Here is a 20,484-nt window from a genome sequence, read left to right as displayed (position 1 = left end):
GCAATATCACTGATAACATTAGCTCAAAGTATGTCATTCCACCTAAAAACACTGTCATTCAGTTTGTTAAAGGTGATATCACTGACAACATTAGCTCAAAGTATACCATTCCACCTAGAAACACTTATTCCATTCGTTAAAGGTGATATCACTGATAACATTGCCTCAAAGTGTGTCATTCCACCTAAAAACACTGTCATTCAATTTGTAAAAGGTGATATCACTGATAACATAACCTAAAAGTATGTCATTCCACCTAAATTCACTGTCATTCCATTTGTAAGTGGAGATATCCCTGATAACATATGCTCAAAGTGTGTCATTCCACCTAAAAACAGTTATTCCCTTTGTTAAAGGTGATATCACTGACAACATTAGCTCAAAGTATACCATTCCACCTAGAAACACTGTTATTCCATTCATTAAAGGTGATATCACTGATAACATTGCCTCAGTGTGTCATTCCACCTAAAAACACTGTCATTCAATTTGTAAAAGGTGATATCACTGATAACATAACCTAAAAGTATGTCATTCCACCTAAATTCATTGTCATTCCATTTGTAAAAGGTGATATCACTGATAATATAAGGTAAAGGTATGTCATTCCACCTAGAAACAAGGTCATTTCATTTGTTAATTTGATATCACTGATAACATTGCCTCAAAGTATGTCATTCCACCTAGAAACCTTATCATTCCATTTGTAAAAGGTGATATCACTGACAACATTAGCTCAAAGTAAGTCAATACATATAGAAACCCTGTCATTCCATTTGTAAAAGCTGATATCCCACCAAGCACCCACTTCTCTTATCCTAGGGAGGTCTAAAACTAAAGATTTCAATCGTTATTCCATTTGTAAGAATCTGAATGACAAGGGACCATTTATTGTTCAAATTTACTACCTGTCATTCCATTTCATGCGTCATTCACTTTAGGGCAGGGGTGTCAAACCTGATCCATAAAGGGCCGTGTGGCTGCAGGTTTTCATTCCAGCCATGCAGCAGCACACCTGACTTGGCTCATTCAATCAACTGAACTGTCTTCACACAGTCAAATACTTGCAGCCACACCCACCCTTGATTAAAGGGTGGGTGTGTCAGTTGATTGAATGAGCCAAATCAGGGTGCTGCTGCATGGCTGGAATGAAAACCTGCAGCCACACGGCCCTTTACGGATCAGGTTTGACACCCCTCCTGCTTTAGGGAGTCCCGAGGAGACACTGGTTGTGAAAAGCCAGTAAACTCACTCTGAGTAGGAGTCTTCAGGAACATGCAGTGGAGCTCCAGGTTCAGAAACATCACTGAGCATCAGGTGACCCTCAGCACTGAGGCAGCAGAGCAGTGCAGAGGCAGCAGCCATCCTGGCTTTCACAGTGTGCTGGAGGTCCGGGCACAAGCTGCTGCCAGGGACCAGCGCGACTTCTACTGCCCCGGGGGAGCGCGCTTCAGGCCTGCTTAACATGCTGGAGGGTTTTAGAACAGAACTAAACAACACAACGCACACATTTACTGCCCATCACTCTCAGACACCTCACTCCGCTCCGCAATTACACCGGCAAACTAATGTCTCCTCTCGAAGCTTCGCTTTCCTGTTGTTTGAGCAGCCCGCAGGTGCTGGTAAACAGGAAAAACATTTTTAACATGAGGAACAGACACGGCGCAGCTGACAGTCACGTGCCATGTATCGTCACGTGCTACGATTTATCCAATAAAACACCAGCTAGTTTGGGCTCAGGAGGGAAACTAGACAAGAGTAATAGATAACAGATTGAATAAACGGTGTCGGTTTGGAGAGACAAGTTCGTTAAAAGGAATATAATTATAAATATTGAAAAAAGTTTGTAGAATAAAATGTAACAAGTATTTTTGTGGTGTTGTTTTTTTTTTAAATTGTCATCTCTATCGTCTACTCAAGCCTTATTAAATACGGAAGTGAAAGTTACGTAATTAGGTTGGGTCCCAAATCGCTCTCTGTTAGAAATCTAGTGTCTTACAGAGCGCGTTAAAGCCATTTCATCATCGCCTATGAAGCGTCCTTATTCAGGGAGCAGGGAGGTGTTTTGGGACGACACTACCGGGTCAGTCAAATGCAGCTTGACTCTTCGGCGTCAAAGTCACAGAGCGCGATTATGGAGGCGTTTAGAAAATGGAGATAATTTCTAGTGTTGTAAATAAGGTTTTTCAGTTCTTCAGACTTTCTAGTGAAAATAATGTGCGGAGGTCCAAAAAGATGGAGGAGAAGGCTCTAGAAGTGTATGGTAAGTGGTGAAGGAGGTGAAACAGTGGTTAACGGCTGAAACAGTGCCGGACTCTTCCTTCAGTCTAACGAGGAAGTGTTGGAGTCTTCACTGTTAGAGTTTATTTATTTTACTTTAGTTACTATGGAAACCGTTAATACAGTGCGAAATGTCAACAATACAACGCTAGGTTATTGCCTGATCTTTACATATTAGAGTATTTAGCCCCTGGTGGAATGTAAATACTCCATTATAAGAAAAAGTCCTGCATTCAAAACCTTACTTAAGTAAAAGTATTATCAGCAAAATCTATTATCAGAAGTAGGCTATAGGGAAATCGTTTGTCAGTGCTTTATAATGATATTTTTGGATTAATATTACTTTTGCATTAATGTATGTTGTATTTTACTGCTGTAGAAGTTTAAAGTTGAGCTAATCTTAATTGCTTTCTATACCGTTATGTACACTGAACAAAAATATAAACGCAGCACCTAAAGATTTTATTTATTTTGTACATCCAATACTGATTTTTTTTTCTGCCCACATCAAATGATAGTATAGCATACCAGTAAACATTTTTTGAAAAAAAAATGTCCCTCTACTCAAGTTCTGAGCAGTGCCCAGACTTGAGATAATCCATGATCCAGTCGGATGTGACCATTGCAGACAAAAATTTCACTGAGTAATGCATGTCATGACCATCCTTTATGTGGGGCCAATAAAAGGCCACCCTAAAATGACAAAAATGTTCAAATGTCAAGATGCCACAGATGACCAGAATCAACCAGGAACGAGCCATTGGCATGCTGCAGGCTGGAATGTCCATCAGAGCTGTAGGGCGTCAATTGGGGGTGCTATTCCACGATAGTCCGCCTCCGACGACGATTTCAGCAGCATGGCACCACAGACAACATGCCACATGCACGCAGGCCACGTGTCACCACTCCAGCACAAGACCGGCATATCCGTCTGACCCACCTGCGTGATCGGTGCCAGACTGCAACACGGACCGCAGATGAGACCATGGGGAGACACAATCGCAGGGTCAGCAGTCAAACTGTGAGAAACCGACTCAGAGAAGCTGGCCTCCATGCACGTAGACCTCATCGAGGATTGGACCTGACTGCTGGGCGACGACGTTCTCGTCTGGACTGGGCTCGGGCACATAGAAAATAAAAATGAAAATGAATTTCTATCTGAACATTTGTATTTCATAAAATATGGACCGCTGCGTTTATATTTTTGTTCAGTGTAGTTTAAAGCTAGACTGCCTTTCAGATTTCAAGTTTAACCAACCATGAAAAGAATTTTCCCAGACACCCAATTGTTTTTGTTTAGTGAAACGAAAGCTATTGAATTTGAATCACAGACTTCCAATTTTCCATCCATCCATTATCTGTAGCCGCTTTATCCTGTTCTACAGGGTTGCAGGCAAGCTGGAGCCTATCCCAGCTGACTACGGGCGAAAGGCGGGGTACACCCTGGACAAGTCGCCAGGTCATCACAGGGCTGACACATAGACACAGACAACCATTCACACTCACATTCACACCTACGCTCAATTTAGAGTCACCAGTTAACCTAACCTGCATGTCTTTGGACTGTGGAGGAAACCGGAGCACCTGGAGGAAACCCACGCGGACACGGGGAGAACATGCAAACTCCACACAGAAAGGCCCTCGCCGGCCACGGGGCTCGAACCCAGGACCTTCTTGCTGTGAGGCGACAGCGCTAACCACTAGGGTGCATCAGTTGCCCCCTAAAAATGAAAAGCTCCTCCGATCATGATGCATTTTTGTTTTTATGTTCCTTTTGGTAAGAAAACACACTGGGTGAAATATTTTGACAAAATTCTAAAGTTTAATGGTGGCACCAGGAGCTCAAAGTTATGGAAAAAGCTGCTATTTTATGACAAAATTTCGATCACTTTTCATGAAACATTATGGCACCTTATAGAGTATACCAGATATCTTAGCTACACATTTTTAGTACATATTCTAAATATATTATCAAGCACAGTTTGAGTTTTAGCTGTTCATTGAATCATTGTTCAACTACTTTTAAACAATACAAATGTATTATGAATCACATTAACGCTTCTCAATCCCTTGCAAAGGTTCTTAACATGATCTCTGGCTCACAAGAAATCAATAAATGGAGTCCAACATTGTGATTCAAACCTTACGCGAAAACATAAGCGTTTTTTGGCAAAAAATGAACCTCATGCTGCCACCATTAGACTTTTGAATATGGTCAAAAAATTTTACAGGATGTCTATTGGTAAAAAGGAACAACCGAACAAAAATGCATCAGATTTTGTGAAAGTGAGGGCAACTGATGCACCCTACTAACCACTACACCACCGTGCCACCCTGACTTCCAATTTTATTAGTTTTATTTTTAATAGAACACTTAATGATTTTAGGGCCACATGGCCCTTAAATGCATGACATAGTATCTTGAATTGGGTCATGGTGAAGAAAGTTAAAAATAGCGGAGAACCGCTATTTTTAACTTTCTTCACCATGACCCAATTCAAGATACTATGTCATGCATCACATGGTGGGCTTTCCCTGTTTGCGCAAGGCATTTGTTTGTTTTATCTGTAACCGCTTATCCCATGCGGGGGGCAAGCTGGAGCCTATCCCAGCTGACCGTCGGCGAGAGGCAGGGTACACCCTGGACAAGTCGCCAGGTCATTGCAGGGCTGACACACACATAGACACAACCAATTTAGAGCCACCAATTAACCTAACGTGCATGTCTTTGGACTGTGGGAGGAAACTCGCGCAGGCACGGGGAGAACATAGAAACTCCACACAGAAAGGCCCTCGTCGGCCGCTGGGTTTGAACCCAGACCCTTCTTCCTGTGAGGCGACAATGCTAACCACTACACCACCGTGCTGCATGCAAGGCATTGTGGAATACAAATTTGAAACAGGGCAAGAAAATGGAGGATGTGAATGAAGCATGGGAGACCAACTACAGTAACAAAGTGAGAAGAAAAGACATTCTGTTGCAAAGGAAAGGAAACGCAGGACCAAACTAATAAATATCGGCAGTCAGCGAGCACCTCGGTGTGATCAGCTGTTCGTTTAGCGACAGAATGATGTAACTGTCAGTGCACGGTCAGGGTAAATCTGTAGATGGCGGTAATGCGACACTGTGGATGCCAGCTGCCGTAAAACCCAAAAGAAGAAGGTGGTAAACCTGCGCATGCGCACATGGACTTCCTTTGACTGTGCGACGCAAGTGATTTCATGCGCATTATTTGCTAGGGAATCGCCTCAAATTAAATAACTTCCCAGCCACAGAATGGCCTGGTGTTTTTTTTTTTTTTTGAGATATTGCAGAAATAAACATATATCACAACGAGCAAATTTCAGAGGGAACTAAATTTCACCGATTTTATGAAATCAAAAGGCCGTCTAGCTTTAATCTACAGCATCATATTGTCCTCGTGTGGGAAGCATGTGTCTCTTCTCTAAAAAGTCAGCTTTCCATGAGCTGAGAAAACCAGCCCTGTTTTCATCTTTGTGACGATGAATTTTCCAGCTAATCCAAGAGGCTTATTAAATAGTTTTATTTAAGCTTAAGATGGAGGACAATTTTCTCAACCCATAAATTAACATGTAATCCTTCAGTTTGTTACGAACATTAAAAAAAAGCACCATATTTGGAGATACATGGACAGGAAGGGTATGGAAAACATGATCTGAAAAGTCTCTAGTAGCTAATGCTGTCAGATCTAGTGGAGTAAAAAGTACAGTATTTGCCTCTGTAATGATGTAGTGTAATAGCTGTATAAAGTTGCATAAAATTGAAATGTTCAAGTAGGGCTGCACGGTGGTGTAGTGGTTAGCACTGTCCCCTCACAGCAAGAAGGTTCTGGGTTCGAGCCCAGCGGCCGGCGAGGGCCTTTCTGTGTGGAGTTTGCATGTTCTCCCCGTGTCTGTGTGGGTTTCCTCCGGGTTCTCTGGTTTCCCCCACAGTCCAAAGACATGCAGGTTAGGTTAACTGGTGGCTCTAAATTGAGCGTAGGTGTGAATGTGAGTGTGAATGGTTGTCTGTGTCTCTGTGTCAGCCCTGTGATGACCTGGCGACTTGTCCAGGGTGTACCCCGCCTTTCGCCCGTAGTCAGCTGGCTCCAGCTTGCCTGTGACCCTGAACAGGATAAGCGGCTTCAGATGATGGATGGATGTTCAAATAAAATAAAGACCTTGAATTTCTACTTGAGTAAATGTACTTGGTTACATTCCACCACTGCGTTTGACAGATGCCCTTATCCAGAGCGATTTACATTCATCTAATTTATACATCTGAGCAGTTGGGTTAAGGGATTTATTTAAGAACCCAGTAGTGGCAGCTTGGTGATGCTGGGATTTGAACTCTCAACCTTTTGATCAAAAGTTCACTGAGCTCCCACTGCTGTTTAAAGGTCATAGGCAGCGGTTGGAGGTGAAACATAGAAATCAACTTTATTGTCTAGAAGAACGACCCAAAAAGCGAATTCAATCTTCCTAGTGTCTAATTTGCTCCCTAAAATTGAATAAAACGATTAAAATATACTGGTTTGCCCAATTTCCAAAGGTTTGTTTACATCTCACTTACGCGCACTTTCACCGCCAGGGGACCGTCGTCGTGACGTCATTTAAGCCAAACAGACCGGGAGCAGCTCTGTGTTTACCTGCGAACCGAGCACACGTGTACGGGCTTTGGTCGTGAGAGGTTGTGTAAAATGCCTGAGAGCGATAGAGATTTTGAAGTAGGAACTCTCCAAGTTGAATATCGAGAGGTTAAGCCATATATGTATGAACCTATGACCGTTGCGAAGCAGTCGGTGAATGTGGCTCACTGGTTTGACCGTGCGGCCTCGGAATCGGACAGCGACTCGGCCGACTCTGATCGCGGTGACCCCGGACCTCGACAAGACTCGCGCCCAAACGATTTATCCTGGTAGTTATGATAAATTCCTACTTTCGTTGTAATACTAAATGAGCCCTTTTGAAGAATAATTAAACCACCCTCCCTAGTGGATATAGGGAACGATTACTTGACAGTGCGCCGGTAGGCCACATTAGCCTGCCATCCACGGCATTATACTATTTATAGGCGACTCTAAGTGAGGAAATATCCCTTTGTCTCATTTCCACAATGATTGTACAGGATCCCTCAGGATTCTTGACTTGTCAATTGCAAGCAAAAGTAAAAATGTTTACCTCCAATCTTCTCCTTTTTGCTTGAGCGTTGCTGCTCCGTTTCTTCTTTGACTTCTTGAGTTTGTTTCACGCGCACAATCCGCTCTCTCTGCCTCATCTCTTCCAGAAAAAAAACAACCCTCTGGCTTCACACGCACAATCCACTCTCTCCGCCTCATCTCCTCATCTCATCTCATCATCTCTAGCCGCTTTATCCTTCTACAGGGTCGCAGGCAAGCTGGAGCCTATCCTAGCTGACTACGGGCGAAAGGCGGGGTACACCCTGGACAAGTCGCCAGGTCATCACAGGGCTGACACATAGACACAGACAACCATTCACACCTACGGTCAATTTAGAGTCACCAGTTAACCTAACCTGCATGTCTTTGGACTGTGGGGGAAACCGGAGCACCCGGAGGAAACCCACGCGGACACGGGGAGAACATGCAAACTCCGCACAGAAAGGCCCTCGCCGGCCACGGGGCTCGAACCCAGACCTTCTTGCTGTGAGGCGACAGCGCTAACCACTACACCACCGTGCCGCCCACGCCTCATCTCCTCTTTCGGAAAAAGCCAATCCACTCTCTCCGCCTCTTCTCCTCTCTCAGAAAAAGGTAAAAACTTCTTCCTGAACCGGTCCCATTGTTACAGTTCACTGCACAACAATAAGGCATTTTTTTTTTTTTTGGAAATTCCCGAACGCGTGTCTGCAATGAAGCCGAACAGCAATGAAAATACATGGAAGTGGACTCAACTCAAGCGGTTTGTTTGTCTTAAGTGACGTCACGCGCCGAGTGGTCACGAACATAGCCGAACAGAAATTCACCACGATCCGCGCCAACTTATTTTAATTATTACTTATTAACAATACTTATTGGGACCAGAAGAAAATTACAGAGGTTTTTTTTTTTTTAACATATAAAGCTTCAAATGTGCATAAAATTTAAAACTTGCCTGTGACCTTTAACTTGATTTAAGTACCCTATAGGCTCTGGACAGTATTGCTGTATGTTAAAGGCTTGCATCTAGGTTGGTATATCTTCGTTTATTGCTTTAGTGTATTGTATTTTTATTTTTTTTCCTTTCTTTTAGATGTTATTCGCACCATTCGGGATCCGGAGAAACCCAATACTCTGGAGGAGCTGGATGTAGTGACTGAAAAATGTGTTGAAGTTCAAGACCTAGGAGACGATGAATACCTCATCATTATCAGGTTCTCCCCAACAGTGCCACACTGTTCTCTGGCCACACTGATCGGTGGGTGAAAAGATAAAGAAAATGTTCAGTTAACAGCTGGAGTCTTATCTGTGTGAAGCACATGGCTGTAATTTCCATAGTGGTTCTGTGGCGATGTTGTGACCTCGAGCTCTCAATATTCCAGTCATTAGCACCGTGTCCGAGGTAACCGCTGTAGCAGGCACGATAAGGAATAGTTTAAAACCACAGTTAACTGTCTGGTTTCCTCAGCTTTCACTCAGGACCAAAAACAAGCCTTTATATTTGAAAAATAATGATTTGAATTTTATCATGATATTTATCAATATCGCCTGATCTGAAATTTGTTATATTGATCATATTTTTGGCCATTTCACCCAGCTCTAACCGGATCATCTCTCCTGTAATGCTTGAATATTCTTCACTAAGACAGAACAGGCAGTCTATCAGCTTGTCATTATTAGTAGGGATGCACTAACGATTATTTTAATAATCAATTAATCTCATTATTACGGAAGCCGCAAGAGGCCCTTCATATAATCTTTTTTTTATTCACCTTGTTATCCTGACATAACGACATAATTAATTCACGATCTCGAGAAAACAACACAACTAATTTGAGATCTCGTGAAAACAAAACCGTTATTTCGAGATCTCGAGAAAACAAAACAATTATTCCGTGATCTCGAGAAAACAAAACAATTATTTCATGATCTCAGCTGGATCACTGTATCTCCGTCGGTAGAGATGAAGCCGGGCCAGTCTTCTGCGGAGGTGCCGCGGACTCATTTTGAAATTATCCCTTATTAAAAGACTTAATGCAATCTCTCCCTGTGTCAACCCCTGATCAAAATATTCCCTTATTAGGTGATTGATTATTCCAGACATTCCAATGACCAAAGTTGCGTCTATACAGAATGAGAAACAGCCCCAAAGTCAGCATATCACAAGTCTCTTGGCGCACCTGAATGAACCATTTCTCAGCTGTTTACTCGAGATCATGAAATACTTGTTTTGTTTTCTCGAGATCTCGAAATAACGGTTTTATTTTCTCGAGATCTCTAATTAGTTGTGTTGTTTTCTCAAGATCCTGAATTAATTATGTCGTTATCTCGGGATAACAAGGTGAATAAAAAAAAAAAGGATTATATGAAGGGCCTCTCTCGGCTTCTGTACATTATAGATTATTTGTTCGTAAGTTTTATTTAAAAAAAAAAGTTGTAGTATTTGAATCAACTAGCACTGCTACAGAACTCTCTTCAGTATCACCTGAGAGATGTTACTTGACTGATAAATATTCAGTCTTGCATCAGTGCTGAAATAATCGCAGGTGAATTCAGTGAGTTCAGTTTGACTGGTAAAGTTTTTCCATTTTTACGAACGTTCAAGAATTTCAGATCTCATCTGTTCAGAGCGTACAAGTGCTTTTCTCAGTCTGATGATGATATGACCGAAGTTTGGAGAACAGGTTTCTGATTAGAAACTGCATTAATTAGGCTTTTTTGCTATGGAACATGGCAATCCAACAACATGACCAAAGTCTGAAATTCACTGTGTAAGAAACACTTACGGTGGGGTCCAAAAGTCTGAGAGCACTAGTGAAAATATGTCGCCACCCCCCTCTGACTGACTGCAAAGTTGAATTCTGGGCAAAAATTTTCTATTTCTATTACTTTTAGAGTTTTGAGATGTTTCATGTTGATTTGAGTTGAAATTGAGGAATTTCACTGCTGCACACACCGTGTATCCTGTGTGTAAATGTTTTGCCGAAATAAAAGGAGTCCCGCGTTTTACGATTCTGGAGATGACCGAAGCAAGTGAGCAACAATATCATGTGACCACCATGGGGTGTGTTTTTGATCTACTTTTAACCAAAACAAGTCAGCGTGGGGGCGGCACGGTGGTGTAGTGGTTAGCGCTGTTGCCTCACAGCAAGAAGGTCCGGGTTCAAGCCCAGTGGCCGGCGAGGGCCTTTCTGTGTGGAGTTTGCATGTTCTCCCCGTGTCCGCGTGGGTTTCCTCCGGGTGCTCCGGTTTCCCCCACAGTCCAAAGACATGCAGGTTAGGTTAACTGGTGACTCTAAATTGAGCGTAGGTGTGAATGTGAGTGTGAATGGTTGTCTGTGTCTATGTGTCAGCCCTGTGATGACCTGGCGACTTGTCCAGGGTGTACCCCGCCTTTCGCCCGTAGTCAGCTGGGATAGGCTCCAGCTTGCCTGCGACCCTGTAGAACAGGATAAAGCGGCTACAGATAATGAGATGAGAGAAGTCAGCGTGGGTAAACATGGTGGATTCGGCTCTCCTGCCAGTTAAAAGTCAGAGGAAAAGAAAAGGAAAGCCTACCTCGTGAGCGCAATTGCAAGATGGAGCAAGGTCAGATGACGTCATTTTTCTGGACAGATAACTAGATCATTCTTGCTAGCGCTTAGCTACCTTAGTCTTAGACTGTGTGAGCTCGACTCCACTGTAGCGAGTATGGAGTTATACACCGAACGCTTTGATCTTACAGAGAAAGGAACGATAACACAAAAACAGTAACAGAGAAAAGATGTATTCGTCTTTTGTTTCATGAATCTATTCGTGAATGTTAACTACAGATTACAGACGTGCAACTCAAAACTCTCCGAGGTCGATGCAGAGTCACGATGTTTTCTGCGCGTCGCCGTTTTGGTGTGACACAGTTCCATAATTATACTAATTAGTTAAAGCTCCTCATGCTCGGCTGTTTCCATTGGGCCATACTGTTTGTTTACCTCAGGAGGGAGGAAAATGCAACCTTCAGCACATCAAAATAATCACATCTCATCCACATGATATTGTTCTTGTGGGACACAGGAAAATGCCATGCACGATAAAAAAAAAAAAAAAATTTATTTCAGATGACTCTGCAGTCGGCACCTTTAATACAATTTATTACAAATTTTATTATTGACAATTTTTAAGTGAAGCAGAGAATCATTGAAATATTAATATGAATTTCAAAGTTTTTTAGTGTTTGGTATATCTCCTTTTTGCTCTGATAATGTGTATTCGAGCCTGGACTCTCCAAATTTGTGCAAAACCTTATGATCCATTTTTGGATCAAATCCATCAGTGTGTCGTCTGAACACATGCTTCAGTAGAAGAGATTAGACATGAGGATAATCCAACCTTTTGTACAAGGCAGATAACCAGGTCAATATCATCTGCTTACATTTAAAAATGGGGACCAAGAAATAGTGCAGAATATTAAAGATTCAAGATATTGAACATCTACTTTCTTTGTTTGAAGAAAAAAAAAAATCCCAGATTTTCAATGTGGTCTCAGACTTCTGAACCCCGCTGTAAGTAGCAGGGTTTTTAGAGAGCTTTAGACCGACCGACAGACAGACAGACTGTTTTGACTGCTGTGTTAAAGCTGGTTCCTTAACCAACACGATCTTTGCAGTGTAGAAAGTAAAGAAAAGCATAATTTTGGCGAAATCTCTGATTTGATATGATTTCTCAGGGTAATTCTTCAGTAATGGAATTACATTCACAGCAAAATGTGGTAACTTTTTTTTAAGTTTCAGGCTTCAAGATAATGGTATTAAATTTAAAAAAAAAATAGTTTCACACTGTGTGGGGTATCTTTTGACCCTAAAAAAAAAGCAGAGAAAAATTGGCTGTGTTTAACTCTGAATGCAAAATCTTTCTTTTATGAAGAAAGAAGTTAGTAACAGAATTACATCAGAAAAAAACCCCAAACTTTCATTTCTTAAAATTCAAAACAAGGTTTCTTTGAAGCGACACTGCCAAAATTGGGGTGATAATTTTTTAAACCTGGTTTTCAGTACTTTTGCCTTGGATTCCAAGTTAAGGCAGTCTTAATAATTTCATAATTTTGGCCGCTCTGCTGAAGAATTGCCCCTTAGTCAAAGTATTTTATTGGCAGAAATCCTCAATTTAGCTCAACTTTTTCTTTAACCATACAGGGAGCGCTTTAAAAAATATTAATAGTGATTGAGTACACTAAATGACTCCTGCTAAATGAATTGTGAGACAGGTGGTGATTATTTGAAAAGAGACTTTATTGTCTGTACATTTCACTGGGGAAAGTCAAACACGTGTGCTTGTAATTTGATGTATATTTGTTTTACTCTCGTCATGAGGTCAAAACATGACACACACACACACACACACAGAAACCTAAATGCTAGTCTAAGTGTTTTTATACATGGAAATACAATCAGAAGCTGAATTCAAAATGGCTTCCCCATATTACACTCCATAGGCACTTGTGTAGGGAGTACGGAGCCTTCCAGAATCCAGTTTTTGGTTTAGTTCATTAAGCTTCTGTAATATTGATCATGCAAAAATAACAATTGGATGTATTTATAAAAACGACTCTTATGAAATTGAGAAGTCCTTCACGCGGCAACGTCTCTGACAGGCTGACTTAAAGTTCATTTTTGTATCTAAACAAAGCCATTTACTAATGAGAGAATCTCATGCACTTGAGTGTAAGGTAGTGTGCATCAGTTGCCCCCTAAAAATGAAAAGTTCCTCCGATCATGATGCATTTTTGTTTTTATGTTCTTTTTGGTAAGAAAACACACTGGGTGAAATATTTTGACAAAATTCAAAAGTTTAATGGTGGCACCAGGAGCTCAAAGTTATGGAAAAAGCTGCTATTTTATGACTTTTATGCCAAAATTTCCATCACTTTTCATGAAACATTATGGCACCTTATAGAGTATACCAAATATCTTAGATACACATTTTTAGTACATATTCTAAATATATTATCAAGCACAGTTTGAGTTTTAGCTGTTCATTGAATCATTGTTCAACTACTTTTAAACAATACAAATGTATTCTGAATCACATTAATGCTTCTCAATCCCTTGCAAAGGTTCTTAACATAATCTCTGGGTCACAAGGAATCAATAAATGGAGTCCAACATTGTGATTCAAACCTCAAAAAAAAAAAAGCTTTTTTTTTTTTTGGCCAAAAAAATGAACCTCATGGTGCCACCATTAGACTTTTGAATATGGTCAAAAAATTTTACAGGATGTCTTTATTGGTGAAAAGGAACACCCAAACAAAAATGCATCAGATTTTATGAAAGTGAGGGCAACTGATGCACCCTAGTGTAAGGCCTGACTGTTTTTGAAAAATTCATCAGTCACTTATTTTTTGGCAGCAAATATTAGCTGACTTAATTTTGGGCTCAAAGATTAAGCAGACACTGATGTTTTTGTCAAATATAAAAGTAGCCTACATACTATCGGTTCCCAAGGCAGATTTTGATCAGATAAAAGCCACTGAGTTGCGTGATCCACTGCTGAAAGTGGTTGGAAGTGCTCATAACATTAAGAAGAAGAAACCTTTATTCATCACATGCACACTTCAAGCACAGTGAAATTCATCCTCTGCATTTAACCCATCTGAAGCAGTGAACACACACACACTCGGAGCAGTGGGCAGCCACACCAGAGCGCCCGGGGAGCAGTCAGGGGTCAGGTACCTCGCTCAAGGGCACCTCAGCCCAAGGCCGCCCATGTTAACCTAACTGCATGTCTTTGGATTGTGGGGGAAGACGGAGCACCCGGAGGAAACCCACGCAGACACGGGGAGAACATGCAAACTCCACACAGAAAGGCCCTCGCTGGCCGCTGGGCTCGAACCCAGGACCTTCTTGCTCTGAGGCGACAGCGCTAACCGCTACCCCACACTAAACTAGTTTGTCTTAAATTCTTGGATGTTAGATTCTGTTTCTGCCTTGACTTCATAACAGCTTTTGAAATCACCATTCCAGTTGGTGATTTCTGAACCCAGAACCTTCTTGCTGTGAGGCGACTGTGCTAACCACTACACCACTGTGCCGCCCTAGGGATTCCCAACCTTTTATTTGTTAGCTGAACCCCTTTAGCCTTAATTAGCCCTGGAGATGTTAAACAGGCTAATGTTAAATTAATCCTTTTCTTGCTAAAAAGTTTTTGATTCCTTGACAGCTTTTGTTGCTGTTTTAATCTACGCAACCTTGTCTTTTTTGGCCTTTTAGCCAGGTTTTCCTATTTTGCTTCCGAATATTTATTTAAAAAAAAAAAAAAAAAAGCTGGCTTCATGCTTTCATTAGAAAGCCGCTTTAAACAGATCGCACACTTGGCCTTGTCGCTGTCCATGCTTGTAAATCCAAACATTACTCTTTCTCACTACACAATGTTTCCTGCTTTAAATATTTTGTTGTCTAACTTGTTCCTGGATTTCCCACCCACCCTTGTCCATTGTAAATGATTTTAAGGAGTTTTAAAGGTGAAGATGCCTTTAGCCATGATGAATGATTTAGCTAGCTAACAATGTAATTTGGGGCGGCACGGTGGTGTAGTGGTTAGCGCTGTCGCCTCACAGCAAGAAGGTCCTGGGTTCGAGCCCCGGGGCCGGCGAGGGCCTTTCTGTGTGGAGTTTGCATGTTCTCCCCGTGTCCGCGTGGGTTTCCTCCGGGTGCTCTGGTTTCCCCCACAGTCCAAAGACATGCAGGTTAGGTTAACTGGTGACTCTAAATTGAGCGTAGGTGTGAATGTGAGTGTGAATGGTTGTCTGTGTCTATGTGTCAGCCCTGTGATGACCTGGCGACTTGTCCAGGGTGTACCCCGCCTTTCGCCCGTGGTCAGCTGGGATGGGCTCCAGCTTGCCTGCGACCCTGTAGGACAGGATAAAGCAGCTACAGATAATGAGATGAATGAGATGAGACAATGTAATTTGTGTCATTGTGAAGCAAGTACACAATTATGTCACACCACTTTTTTTGAGGGGGGGGCATACTACTTCTCCCACGGTTTTCAAGATATTGGCCCAAAACTAACTTCAGTTTGTCTGTCTTGTGCCCAATTATTGTGTTTTGTATGCAGCGTTTGGAAAGACTAGCTTCTTCTCTTGTTTTTCTGGGGTTTTTTTTTTTTCCTTCTCCCATATGAATGCATGGAGTTTCAGAATAAGTCTTCCTGCTCGGTCATGCTTCATCAGAGAGCCACCAAAATTAATGATGCATCAGGACAACCAGTACATGAAATCAGCCATGACCCACACTTGTCTTTTTCTTGCTTTTCATCCATCCCTTTTTTTCCCATTGGCAACAATGAATTTTTGGCCCTGCAGAAATTCACTGCCCATCAGAAACCAGGCTATGCCACTCAGTAATGATTTTATCTGACAGCCATCAGATATAGTTGTGATATGACTTATTCAGTAAACACACTGGATCTAATAGGAAAGGTGTATAGTTGTGAGAGTTAGGAATTTAAATCTGGACCATGGTGGGAAAGGGAGGGAGATTGATAATTACCCTTGCATAGTTGTCTATTAATCTGTTTGTTCAGTCATGGTATTACCAATATGTCCAAAACAGGAAGCAGTAATCCATGTTAGTATGCATAGAATAGACAGATGGTGGTGTACACACTACATAAAATTTGTATGTGCATATTTTTTGGATCTATGTGACCTATATAAACAGCTAAACTAGCACTAGTAGTGGTAGTTATTGCTGAGTTCTTATTCATGATCATTTGTTTACAGTGAGGATGAGACAGGAGGGCAAGCCCAGCCTGAAACGGAGCTCTAAAGTCAGCTAAAACGGCCAAATAAATTCTAGGCATGTAATGATTCACCCAATTAATGATTTGATTATTTACCCACATTTGTAAAGTCAAAGTCCTTCCCGCACCATTCATGGCGCGTTTGGTGGCGCCGATCTCCGTTTCCGTAGCCCTCGGCCTCTCGTCTATGTTACATAGCTAGGGTTATAGTGGGGGGCTAGTCCTCTGGTAACCGTGAGAGTTTGACTCCCCACTCACATCTGTATTGCAGTGTGCCTTGCCATATGGCAGTAGGCACCATTTTTATGATGGTCTTTGGTATGACCCGACCGTGAATAGAACTCACGATCTCCCGATCGAGATCCCGATCGCTGGTAGGTCACGTTTGTAAAGAGTGGAGTAAAATATAATGGCCTACAAACTAAAATATTCATTTTATTAATTGACTTCTTGTTAAATTGCACGACAACTCTTTCCCCATTTTTAGATCCGTTTCCGTGGCATTAGAAGGGTGTTACTTCTGCCTTGGGTGAAGTCACATGCACCCTCTACTGTCTACACAACCCAATTGTAGCTAGGGAAAAATGATTATGCAGTGTGACTATCATGATTTTTTTTTTTTTTTTAAATTTCATTGATTTGAATTGTCATAAATTTGTATCATGATGTCTCATTACATGCCTCTGAAATTCTCTTTCTTGGGTACTGTAGATTGCAGAGATGTGAGGCTGATGTTACTTGAAAGCTTCTGAATTGCTCTTTTTAGCTGTTGTAATGGAGTGTGTGTTGGTCATAGCAATCTGGAGGTGTTGGTCACTTCACAAAGGCAGACAGTTCCCTGGGATTTACATTTATACTGTTTCACTATCGCACATAACCTTAACTGCTGAACTACCACTGTGCTTTAGACAGACGATATTAACAGTTAAAGTTCTTTACAATGATTTGTGTTGCAGGTCTCTGCTTACAAGTGAAACTACAGAGATGCCTTCCATTTAAGCACAAGGTAAACACTGAGATTCAAAGCGTTGCATTTTTATTATCTCATTACAGCTAACGTTGCTTAGGTCAGGGGTTCAGGTTTGTATTAAGCGTTCTGTAATGGCATTACTGTAATAGCTTCATGCTGTGAGGTTTTAATGAGATGGAACAGAAATTGTTGTTAAAAATGTGCGTAATTGGATTGTCCATCCAGAGCTTGAGCTCTGTTTTAACAGCCAGTATTTTGCACACTTATTGATTTTTCTCTTGTGTTTATCTGTTCACAGCTTGAAATTTACATTGCTGAGGGAACGCATTCAACTGAGGAAGACAGTAAGTGTTTTCCAGTATAAATGTGCAAGGAAGTGGAGTTTAGCAGGATGCCTGGTTTAAAAAAAAATAAGTCACGCACATTAATCCAGGTTGGTCAATCGTGTTACGCAGGGACATATTTGTGCTAATGTTAGTGTGCACAGATCCTGTTGACATGAGTTAATGTGTATTTAACCGAAAGTGGCTGGAGAACAGCAAATACTCGTGATGGCTAAGACCAGTGTCTGCGAACGACTCCTGAAGCACACTGCCATAAAACATTTAAACTCTGTACATTGGAAATCAAAGCAGTTGAATTGCATAAGATGGGCAAAAGGAATAAAAGCTATGCTAAAGCTTGTCAGTTTTCTATTGCTGTCTTCTGCCTGCAAGTGTACACGCAAAGGCCTATTTTGTCTTCTCCCAATGGCCTGAGAGAACGTTCACATCTATCAGCATCTGACATTTGTTCTGTTTGTGCTTGGGTGCCAACACTAAGAGCAGCAGTCATTTGGATTTTAAAAACAGTGATGAACCACTTGTACAAATCCAACGATGGACTTGATTTATGTCTCATCTCATTATCTGTAGCCACTTTATCCTGTTCTACAGGGTCGCAGGCAAGCTGGAGCCTATCCCAGCTGACTACGGGCGAAAGGCGGGGTACACCCTGGACAAGTCGCCAGGTCATCACAGGGCTGACACATAGACACAGACAACCATTCACACTCACACCTATGCTCAATTTAGAGTCACCAGTTAACCTAACCTGCATGTCTTTGGACTGTGGGGGAAACCGGAGCACCCGGAGGAAACCCACACGGAGAACATGCAAACTCCGCACAGAAAGGCCCTGGCCGGCCACGAACCCGGACCTTCTTGCTGTGAGGCGACAGCGCTAACCACTACACCACCGTGCTGCCCTGGACTTGATTTATGTATTTAAAGTAATGTTTCCAGATTCTGACTTACTGCAGACATTTCCATGCAAAAGGCATAAGACGGCACACGTGGCAGGCTTTGGATTGGCTCCATCCATTGGCACGTTGGTAGTGATCTTTAACGAGAGCCTAAATCAAATGGCAAAAGCAAAACAATTAGCTGTTCTGGTGTGTTACTGGATCAAGTTAAACATATTACAGATCGCAGTTCATAGGCCATTCAAAGTTGAATTAATTTTTTTTCTACTAGGTTTTCCATTCCACCATTTTCTCTATATAAAATGTAAAATTGGTCATATCTGTTGGTGTAAAATTATAGCCTTTTTTTTTTGTGCGTTTTCATATCCGTAAAAGTATCTGCATTAACTATTAATAACGGTTGTGTTGCTTTTGCAAATTTGTTGTAAAATGAAGATTATTACTATTGCTTAAGTTGACTTGTTCAAAATTGGTCTTGAATTACATTTGAAATGGTGTTAAGTCTTAAACATAGCACATTTGTCCTGAGGATACCTGCAGACCCTGTTTTAGAGCTTTTGAGGAGATATGTTTATGCATGTATGAATATGTATACGTGTGTCCTCACCTGTCAATCCTTATCTTGCTGTGAGAGAGATGGTGTGTTAATATGATGGAGCCTGTGGCTTTAATGTAATTAATTCATGCGTCTTGTTTTGTCTTGCAGTTAACAAACAGATCAACGATAAGGAGCGGGTAGCGGCAGCGATGGAGAACCCTAACCTGCGGGAAATAGTGGAGCAGTGTGTTACAGAGTCTGATGACTAAAGCGTCATCTCACACAATGTCTGATACACAATTCTGTTTAAAATCCATGGCCTGAAATATGGTGAAACTTCTGTTTTTTTTTTTTTTTTTAAAGAAATGTGCAGAATTACAGGTGATGTGCTGATTGGTGGTGACCTGCTCTGTTGACGTTCTCTCCTCTACAAACAGCAGATGTGACGCCACGATCAGTAACAGAGCAATAAGTTGTGTGGTGTTGTGAAGGCTGTTATTCAGGGAGTCGTTTAGGGAGAGGTTTAATGGCAGACTTTGACAAGACGGTGGTCAGTTCATTCCAATTCATTTACTTGTCTGGGGTTGTGGGTGGGTTTTTTTTTTTTTAAAGCATCATTTCATCAGATCACATAGTGGAAACACTATTAAATTCTAGTTTGAGGATGTCTCAGCAACTATTAAAAACTGGGTGGGTATTTGAGGTTTGTTTTATTTAATTCTATCGTATTATCATTCGGCTATCAAAGTAAACACCCCAACCAGTCAGTTATCATCCTGAACAATCATCAACCTTTATTATATCATGAGTATTGAAATTCCCCAGCCATAATTTTATATAGCTTGCTATTACTGTCCGTGCACATCTCGGACAGAAATTTCCTGTTATTCATGTCTTGGATCAGCGCTCATCTTTTGATTGTGTTGTCTTCTAGTTCTGATTTTTATTATCAGATCATCTTCCTTATTGAAGTCTATTCAGCCTGTATTTATATAATGTGTAAATATATTTTGTTCTTGTAAAAAAATTTATTAAAAGCATATTACAACTTTTAAAACCTTGTACATGCATTATTTTGCATACATCATTTTATATCATATGTTTTCAGACCCAGCACATCAAAGTAGGGTGTATTGCTCAATGCATAACTGAGTTGCACTGGATAAGTATAGAAATTAAGCTCATGCCCTTGGGGAGCTTGGGAAACAGTGATGTGGAGGGGCTTCAGAGACTTGAGACAACCCGTCCCCATCCATCCATCCCCTGTAGCCGCTTATCCTGTTCTGCAAGCAAGCTGGAGCCTATCCCAGCTGACTATGGGTGAGAGGCAGGGTATGCCCTAGACAAGTCACCAGATCATCGCAGAGCTGACACAGAGACAAACAACCATTCACATTCACACCTACGGTCAATTTAGAGCCACCAATTAGCCTAACCTGCATGTCTTTGGACTGTGGAGGAAACTGGAGCACCCAGAGGAAACCCACACAGACGCTGGGAGAACATGCAAACTCCGCAC

General features: G+C 41.5%; 2 protein-coding genes across 3 annotated transcripts in view; one reads left to right on the top strand and one right to left on the bottom strand.

Moving 5' to 3' along the window:
• spg11 (SPG11 vesicle trafficking associated, spatacsin) overlaps positions 1–1,679 on the bottom strand; it is a 92,404-nt gene extending 90,725 nt beyond the window's left edge. For both annotated transcript variants that reach the window (XM_060914583.1, XM_060914584.1), the window contains exon 1: positions 1,253–1,679. In XM_060914583.1, the coding sequence (XP_060770566.1) occupies positions 1,253–1,467 (215 nt within the window). In that variant the 5' untranslated portion in view covers positions 1,468–1,679. The remainder of the gene's footprint in view (positions 1–1,252) is intronic.
• A 385-nt stretch (positions 1,680–2,064) lies between these two features.
• Positions 2,065–20,022, top strand: ciao2a (cytosolic iron-sulfur assembly component 2A). The gene is made up of 5 exons (XM_060914582.1): positions 2,065–2,263; positions 8,533–8,697; positions 17,171–17,220; positions 17,483–17,528; positions 19,134–20,022. Exons 1-5 carry the CDS (start codon positions 2,152–2,154, stop codon positions 19,232–19,234), a joined length of 474 nt encoding a protein of 157 aa, XP_060770565.1. The 5' UTR covers positions 2,065–2,151; the 3' UTR covers positions 19,235–20,022.
• Positions 20,023–20,484: the final 462 nt, after the last annotated feature.

The sequence above is a fragment of the Neoarius graeffei genome, chromosome 2 (genome assembly GCF_027579695.1).
Source record: "Neoarius graeffei isolate fNeoGra1 chromosome 2, fNeoGra1.pri, whole genome shotgun sequence".
In the NCBI taxonomy this organism is placed as follows: Eukaryota; Metazoa; Chordata; class Actinopteri; order Siluriformes; family Ariidae; genus Neoarius; species Neoarius graeffei.
Note: the sequence above shows the minus strand (reverse complement) of the source record. Positions and strands in the feature narration are given on the sequence as shown.

Bases quoted from the DNA above. Each gene is read 5' to 3' on its own strand.
- ciao2a (XM_060914582.1), top strand. From the start codon at position 2,152: ATGGAGATAATTTCTAGTGTTGTAAATAAGGTTTTTCAGTTCTTCAGA. The intron at 2,264-8,532 runs GTAAGTGGTGAA...CCTTTCTTTTAG, and splicing joins GAAGGCTCTAGAAGTGTATG to ATGTTATTCGCACCATTCGG. The intron at 17,529-19,133 runs GTAAGTGTTTTC...TTTGTCTTGCAG, and splicing joins GCATTCAACTGAGGAAGACA to TTAACAAACAGATCAACGAT.